The 7,758-nt window shown below is 51.3% G+C and overlaps 1 protein-coding gene across 1 annotated transcript in view; it reads left to right on the top strand.

Moving 5' to 3' along the window:
- TMEM221 (transmembrane protein 221) overlaps nucleotides 1-3,871 on the top strand; it is an 8,110-nt gene extending 4,239 nt beyond the window's left edge. The window contains exon 3 of the mRNA XM_025884957.2: nucleotides 1,769-3,871. Coding sequence (XP_025740742.1) covers nucleotides 1,769-2,238 — 470 coding nt within the window. The 3' untranslated portion in view covers nucleotides 2,239-3,871. The remainder of the gene's footprint in view (nucleotides 1-1,768) is intronic.
- Nucleotides 3,872-7,758: the final 3,887 nt, after the last annotated feature.

Raw genomic sequence — 7,758 nt, 5'->3', positions numbered from 1 at the left:
CTGGAGTCCCGGGATCGAGTCCCACATCGGGCTCCCCGCTCGGCGGGGAGTCTGCTTCTCCCTCTGACCCTCCCCCCTCTCGTGCTCTCTCTCTCTCTCTCTCTCTCAAATAAATAAATAAATAAAATATTAAAAAAATAAAAGAGTGGATGAGGTGACTCATCTATCTGTAAAGATCGGGGGTGGTTGGCCTCAGGTGCAGCTGGTTCTAGGGGCACAACAAGGTTAATCAGAGATGCCTCTTCTTTCACCTCTTCACCTGCTATCCTCTGGGAAAGATGCCTGTATTTGTAAGTGCTTTCAACATAATGCCTACAACCTTGAGCCTTTTCCTAGGCTGGCAAAAAACAGTGTTGGAGACTTGAAGAATAAGATATCCTCATTCTAGTATACAAGAAAACTCACAGAGAGAAAAAAAAAGGTAACTATGTCAGCCTCGTTAAGTGTTAAATTAAGAATTTGTTCAGCTCCCATTTAGATTCCTTTTGAGGTTAGGTGACCTCACTCAGCAAGAATTCCCAAGCACATCCAGCCAATCATCCAATCATCCATTCATTGCTAGCCAGAGCCAAAAGAATAATTTAAAAAACCTTTTCAAAAATGTTTAGAGCAAAAAAAAAAAAAAGTCCCTGGCCTCACTTTATTTTTTTAAGATTTTATTTATTTATTTGACAGAGAGAGACACAGCGAGAGAGGGAATACAAGCAGTGGGAGAGGGAGAGGGAGAAGCAGGCTTCCCACCGAGCAGGGAGCCCGATGCGGGGCTTGATCCCAGGACCTGGAATCATGACCTGAGCCAAAGGCAGACGCTTAACGATGGAGCCACCCAGGCGCCCCCTTGGCCTTACTTCAATATGTCAAACATGATGCAGTGTGGCATCTTAAAAGCAAGAGTACAGAGCTGGAGAAAGCATAAAAACAGCCAGCAAAGTGCCAAGAAAGCTTCCATCCCACTCTGGGCTTCTCTTCAACCAATTCTCCCGCTGCTCCAGTAAGAAAATTCCTCCCTAAAAAAAAAAAAAAAAAATTCCTCCCTACCGGTAGCCCGGTCTAAAGTCCCAGGGCTGGCTCTGATTGGCTGGGCCTGGGTCATGTGATAGCTCTGCACCCAATCACTACAACTAAGGGAAGCAATGCTCTGATTGGCCAAGCCTAGTACCGTACACATCAATGATTGCGGGAGAGGTGGGTCCGTGCTCCTGCATTAGTGATCAGGGTGAGGGTAGGGACTGGACCCGTGGTTCTCAATGGGAACAGATTCTGCTGATCCAGGGGACATCTGGCAATATCTGGAGATATTTTTGGTTGTCAAGACAGGGAAGGGGGAGAATGCTACTGCATCTAGTGGGTAGAAGCTGCTAAATATCCTACAGTGCACAGGACAGTCCTCATCAAAAAGAATGGTGCCAACTGGGCGCTGCACAAGTCAACAGAAAACTAGTACAGATCGGTCCTCAAGGTCAGGTCACCAACCATCTTGTTCAGCAGACTGGGGCCAGAGAGGGGCCTCTGTTAACCTCACTGAAAGTTAATCACGGCACTCAGGAAGCCTGAGATCCGGGTTGTTTTAGTTGTGGTCAAGTACGCCCAACGTAAAATTTACCGCCTTTTGGTAAAATGCATGTGACGATGGTGTGAGAGGATTAGTTAAGCTGTGTGCCTATCATGTACGGGTTTCTGTGACTGCCCTCTGTTTGGGAGAGCTCTCCCAGGGTTTGGGGAGCAAATGTTTGTTGACTGAGTAAATGAGAGCCATTTCTTTCCCCAGCACTGTCCATCTATGCCCTGCTGCTCTTTGAGATCGAGACAGGTGCAGCAGCCGCCTCCATCTTTGGAGTGGGTGCTCTGGTCTTGGTGGCGGCGCTGACCCACACTCTGCTCCGAGCTGCCCGGGCCACCCACCGCGGCCTCCATGAACTGTCCCCACCGCACTTTGAAGACGACCCTGTCCACCCTGCTAGAGTCTCCAAGGCCAGCCCCAGGGCTCCGCCCCAGCAGGGTACCCACCACCGGACCCCCTACTCATCCTTCCCAGAACCTGGGGGCCCCCTTAGACCCACGTTCGCTGCTACGGCACCTGTAGCCATGGGGGGAGGCCGGGGGACCAGCCTGCCTTTATCCTACATGCACCGGACACTGTCGGTTGGCAGGGGACACTGGGAAGGGGTCACCCACGAGATGCACAGCATGCTAGGCCACCGGCCAGGGGGCTCAGGGAAGGATTCCACACTGGTGTGAACCCAGGGATCAGGGATAGAGACCTGGTGTCAGGCAGCAGGAAGAGGACTCTGTAAAGATAGGTCCAGGCTCAGCCACAGTAGCAGTATGACTTGATTTCTCAGCATCCCTGGCTTGTGTCCTCAAGGTGGTTTCATGGCACAAAATGGCTGCCAGGGCTCCAGGCTTCACCTCCTCTCTCAGAGGGAAAGGCTGAGGCCAGGGGGTGCTCAGAACCTCCTGGAAATCTTCCTGGGAGGTCTTGGGACCCTCCTGTTTATACCTCACTGGCGAGAACAGAGTCACATGGCCACATCTCCAGGCAGGGGAGGCTGGGAAATGTAGCTATCCAGATGTTAGAGGCAGGAGGGTCGGGTCGGGCTTAAACAGTGGTTCTCTGAATGTCTCCATCCGTTTCACAGATGAGGAAACCGAGGTCCAGAGTGGGGCAGTGACTCACCAGGAGTCCCATGGCCAGTTCTGAGCATCAGAGTCAGGATTCGAACCAGGGTTCTGTAACCTCCATGCTGCTGACAGTACAAGTCTCAGACTCTGCAACTTCTTCCGGGCTGTGAGCATTTGGAAATCTGTGTGTGCTGAGCTCAGAGCGGCCCAGGGCCACAGGTGCACCTGGAGGGCTGGACCCAGCCTTCTGGCTGTGGGCCCCTGGCTGAGGGCTTCGCTGCTCTGTGTCTCAGTTTCCTTGTCTATAAAATGGGGACAGAAGCAGTTCCCCCCTCCTAGGGCTCCATTCCAGGTGCCTGTGCACAGTAGGTCCTCAGTGCATGTCCACCTGTGCTGTCGTCAGTCTGGACCCCTGGTGGCAGGAAAAGGTGGGTTGATGGCCACCTTCTGGGGCTCATGAAACTGCCAAGGCTTAGAGTGGATAACTCAGAGCCCCAGGGATCTCCAGAGGCCCTAGCCCCACTCCCATCCCACACAACCCTCAAATAAACTCTGACCCTCGCTATCTCCTTTGTCACTTGAGCCACATCCAAACATGCTGTGTGGTCAAGCCCAGGGCCGGGGTAATGGGTGGGGTGACAGGAATGGGGTGGGGGGCAAGGGTGTACTTCTTGTGGACCCTAGTCGGGGACCCATGTATATAAATCTTCATGTGTATAAATTTCACCGGGGGTGGGGGAGCCTGGCCTCCACCCTCACCCCAAATGGACAGATGTCCCCGGAATTCTCCCAGTGCGTCCCTTCCTGGGCTGCACAGGCACTCTGAGGCCCAGGGAGAGGAGACAGCTCCGCCACAAAGTGGCTTAAAGCCCCCCTAGGGCCCTTTCCAATGGACAAAGAGGTGCCAGCGCTCAGCTGGGGGGGAGCTGATCCCCCAAGCCTGACCCTGACAGGGACCCTGCTGATCCGATACACGCAGACCTGAGTGGCCGACCGACTCTGACTTCAGCTGCCTCCTCCCAGAGCTGCCGGGAAGCTGCACAGACCTCCTTGCTGGTGGAGTGGAGGGAAGAGATGACACACATGAATGTCCCACGTGGCACCTGACATGTGGGGCACCCAGTAAGCATGGGTTCTTGGGGAGCATAAGAAATATCAGTGAAAAAGATTAAATAAAAATAAATGTCGGGGCACCTGGCTGCCTCAGTTGGTAGAATGTGCCACTCTTGATCTCGGGGTCGTGAGTTCAAGTCCCACGTTGGGCATAGAACTTACTTTAAATAAATAAGTAAACAAACAAACAAATAAATGTCACGTCTTTATCACATGCCTGGTTCTGCAGGCATGTGCCAGGCACTTTCCTGGCCTCAGTTAATCTTCAGGACAACCCCACTTACGGATGGGGAAACAGGCCCAGGAAGTGAGGCCACGTGGTGGCGATGGCTGGAACCTCGTTACCCCATCACAGAGGGCTCCAGGACAGAGCAGGTTCCTGAGAAACACTGGGAAATGCCGTTTCTGAGAATCCCCTGGAACAGGGCAGGCCCCCAGGGCTCCGGGGTGTGGGAAAGGAGAACGAGGAGGAAGGACCACGGCTGCCTGCCAGCGAGCAGCACCTCATCTCCTGGACTGGGCAGGGGAACCAGACGCTGGACCCCTCAGCCTCATCCCCAGGACCAGGACTAGGGTGCGGGTGCAAAATTGGAGACCTGAAAGAATTGAAAATAGGTATTCAAACAAATTCTTCTACAAACACATGCATAGCAGCACTAGTCGTAACTGCCAAAAGGTGGAAACAACCCAAATGTCCATCAGCAGATAAGCGGATAAAAAATGTGATCAATCCATGCAATGGGTTACTACTCAGCCATGAAAAGGGACAAAGCAATGACCCATGCTACGTAGGGATGAAGCTCGGAAACATCATGCCGAGTGAAAGAAGTCACACACGGAAGGCCACATAGTGTGTGATTCCACGTATATAAAACGTCCAGAACAGGCAGATCCATAGAGACGGAGCAGATTAGTGGGTGCCAGGGGCTGGGGGAGTGGGGTGGGGAGTGATTGCTCATGGGGACGGGGTTTCCTTTCTGGGTGCTAGAAATGTTCTGGAACTAGACAGGAGTAATGTTTGCACAACATTGTCAGTGTACTAAATGCTACTGAATTGTATGCTTTAAAATGGTGAATTCTGTGTTATGTGAATTTCACCTCAGTCAGGACAAATTTAAGGAGGCACCTGATCTCAGGCTCCTGCAGGTGCAGGTGGGTCCCTGAACTAAAATGAGCTCCTTAAATGTTGCACCCCTCGAGCTTGCTAGCCTCATTTTTGTGTGACCCCTGCTCATCCTCATGGGACCCAGAACAGGATCCCTGAAAACTATGCAAAGTTCCAGCTTGGAAGGCCAGCTGGGAGCGCTGCCCATAGCCCAGTCGAAACCTGCCCCCCTTGCCGTCTCTGCCCTGGAAGGGACACCAAGCATCCTCCTATCTCAGCCAGAATCAGGTGAGAGGGGATGAGGCTGGTCCTGGGGCTGAAGCCAAATGCTCAGGTTGCTCTGTGTCCTCCAGGAGCTGGGACAGACCTGGCTCAGGGAACATATGACCTGCCACTTTAGTTTCCTTTATAAAATAAAGTAACCTCCTCCCCTCCACCAAACACAGTGAGGAGGACCAAATCAGAAAGGATACTGATGTCTCCATTAATTCCACGGGTCATGCAAAAACCAGCAGCTGTCGGCATCCTGGTGTGACTAGAGAGTGGACAATATCTCTCAAAGATGTTGCCTTGGATTGGGATCATCAGAGCCAGACCTTGAGATGATTTGGGGGATGTGGTTTGTTTATGTGGGAGGGTACCTCAGGAAGCCCTAGAGCCCTTCGGGGACACCAAGGAGCAGACAGTACTGTGGGCAATTGAGGCTCCATGCTGCCAGGGACCTCTGGGAGACAGCATAAAGCACACACAGCAGAGTGGTCCCCACACTGGGGTGTTTATCCTCTGACCTCCATCAGGTATTGGCTGAGAGCTGCTTCTAGAGAGATTAACCCCTCACACTTCTGGTCTTCCCTGTGCACCAGCTGGACACACCCCTGTGGCCAAAGGAGGCCCCAGGCAGGGTTGGAGGTATTTGCTGGGAATGACATTCATCATGGAGAGATGAACATGGAGGGGGTGGATGGGAGTGAGGCACAGGGAACATCTGCTCCAGCTATGGAAGCATTTTTCAACAGCAGGTACAGTGGGGGATACTGAAAGCACTTAACCACACTATTTCCGGTTGAGAAGAACTATTGAGTTTTGGGAGCCCACCATGGGCCAAATACCCTGCCTAACACACACAAGCATCGCCATTGTTGTCCCCTTGATACAACCCGTCTCTCTTCTTTAGTTCTACACATGCAATCTACTGAAAGTGCCAGAATGGAGCTGGGGTCCTCTGTGTTGGTGACATTTGGAATGGAAGGCCAGATGCCACCTTGGAGAAAATTGCTCAGCACAACAAGGGGCATATCCCCCCCCCTACACACCCCAGAAAACACTTCATGAACATACTTTAAAACATATTTTGGATGAAATAAGAATTTTGGAAGGACCTCATGAGCCCTCCATCTCAGGACGGTTCTAGGTACAGTGCAAAGTCGACCTTAGGCTCAGAAGAAGACCCAAGATGCAAAACTGAGTTGATTAGGATAAATGGAGCAAGAATCACATAAATACTACCTGAAAATCCAGCACATTTTCTTTCCCTGACTTCAATATCCTTTGCGTTTGTATCCGTTAGCTCTTGCTGCATAACAAATCATCCCCCAAAGTTAGCCGCTCAAAACAACACGCATTTATTATCTGATAGTTTCTGTGGGTCAGGAATCTGGGCATGGCTCAACTGAGTCCTCCCCTTCAGACTGCAATCTGGGTTCGACAGGGGCAGGATCTCCTTCCAAGCTCACTTTGTCGTTGTTAGCAGGAGTCCATCCATTCCCTACAAGCTGTGGAACTGAGGGCCTTGGTTCCTTTCTGGCTGTTGGTAAGAGGCTTCCCTCAGTTCCGTGACACATGGGCCTCTTTATAGGCCAGTGTGCTTTAGCAAAGCCAGCAAGAGAGTCTGCAACCAGACAGAAGTCACTGTCTTTTAGAACCTAATCATGGAAGTGATACCCCATCAACCTTGCTGTATTCAGTTGGTTAGAAGTGAGTCACTAGGTCCAGCCCATACCCAAGGGAGGGGATTACAGAGGCCTGAACACCAGAACACCATGGTCTTTGGGGACCATCTCAGAAGCTACCTCACGTCTCATAAATTCTCTTCAGGCTCTGTTCAAAGACAAGTGAAAAGGGCAGGTGGATAAGCAAGATGAGAAAGGGGTGTTTTCCATACAGCACAAATCAGCTGTTTTCAGTTAGGATCTCTAAGCCGGCAAGAGTGTGCAGAACAGCTAAGGAATTCAAACTCTGGCAAGACAAATGGCCAAAATTAACACAACTGACGATGCCGAGTGTTGGTGAAGACATGGGGTCGCTGGAACGCTCATTCATTGTGGGTGGGAGGGTAAATTGGTACAACAGCGTTGGAAATCTGCTCGACTGCATCTGCGAAAGCCGAACATAGGCCTCGCCTACCAGCCACAATCTCCACTCGGGGCATTTACACAACAGGAATGAGTGCATGTTCCTCCAAAGACATGTACAAGAGTACTCAGGGTGGTTTTGCTCAGTGGCCACAGACGGGAGACACTTAGCAGCGGGGGAACAGGTGAACAGACCGGTATATCCATGCAGTGGACTCAGCAACGAAAAAGGAAGGAATCATTCAGCAGCGAAAAAGAAGGAATTATTCATACAGGCAACACCCTAGATAAATGTCACAGACATAATATTGAACAAAATTAGCCAGACTCAGAAAAGAACTCACTAGGGCATGACATTTCTATGAAGTTCGAGAGCAGGCAGGATGAATGATGAGGTAGAACCCAGTAGCTTTAGGGGGCTTGAAGGGGAACGGCAAGGGGATGTTTGAATCTGGCCCAGGTGGGTGCTCTGATCGAGGGATGGAGAGAGCAGAAGGGGCCACAGATGGACTCAGCAACATTTGAACAGGAAGTATGGATTTTGCACTAGCAGAGGCCACTGGGGGC

This window comes from Callorhinus ursinus, unplaced genomic scaffold (assembly GCF_003265705.2).
Source record: "Callorhinus ursinus isolate GAN/ISIS: 27379988/994484 unplaced genomic scaffold, GSC_fseal_2.0 scaffold15, whole genome shotgun sequence".
NCBI lineage: Eukaryota > Metazoa > Chordata > Mammalia > Carnivora > Otariidae > Callorhinus > Callorhinus ursinus.
Note: the sequence above shows the minus strand (reverse complement) of the source record. Positions and strands in the feature narration are given on the sequence as shown.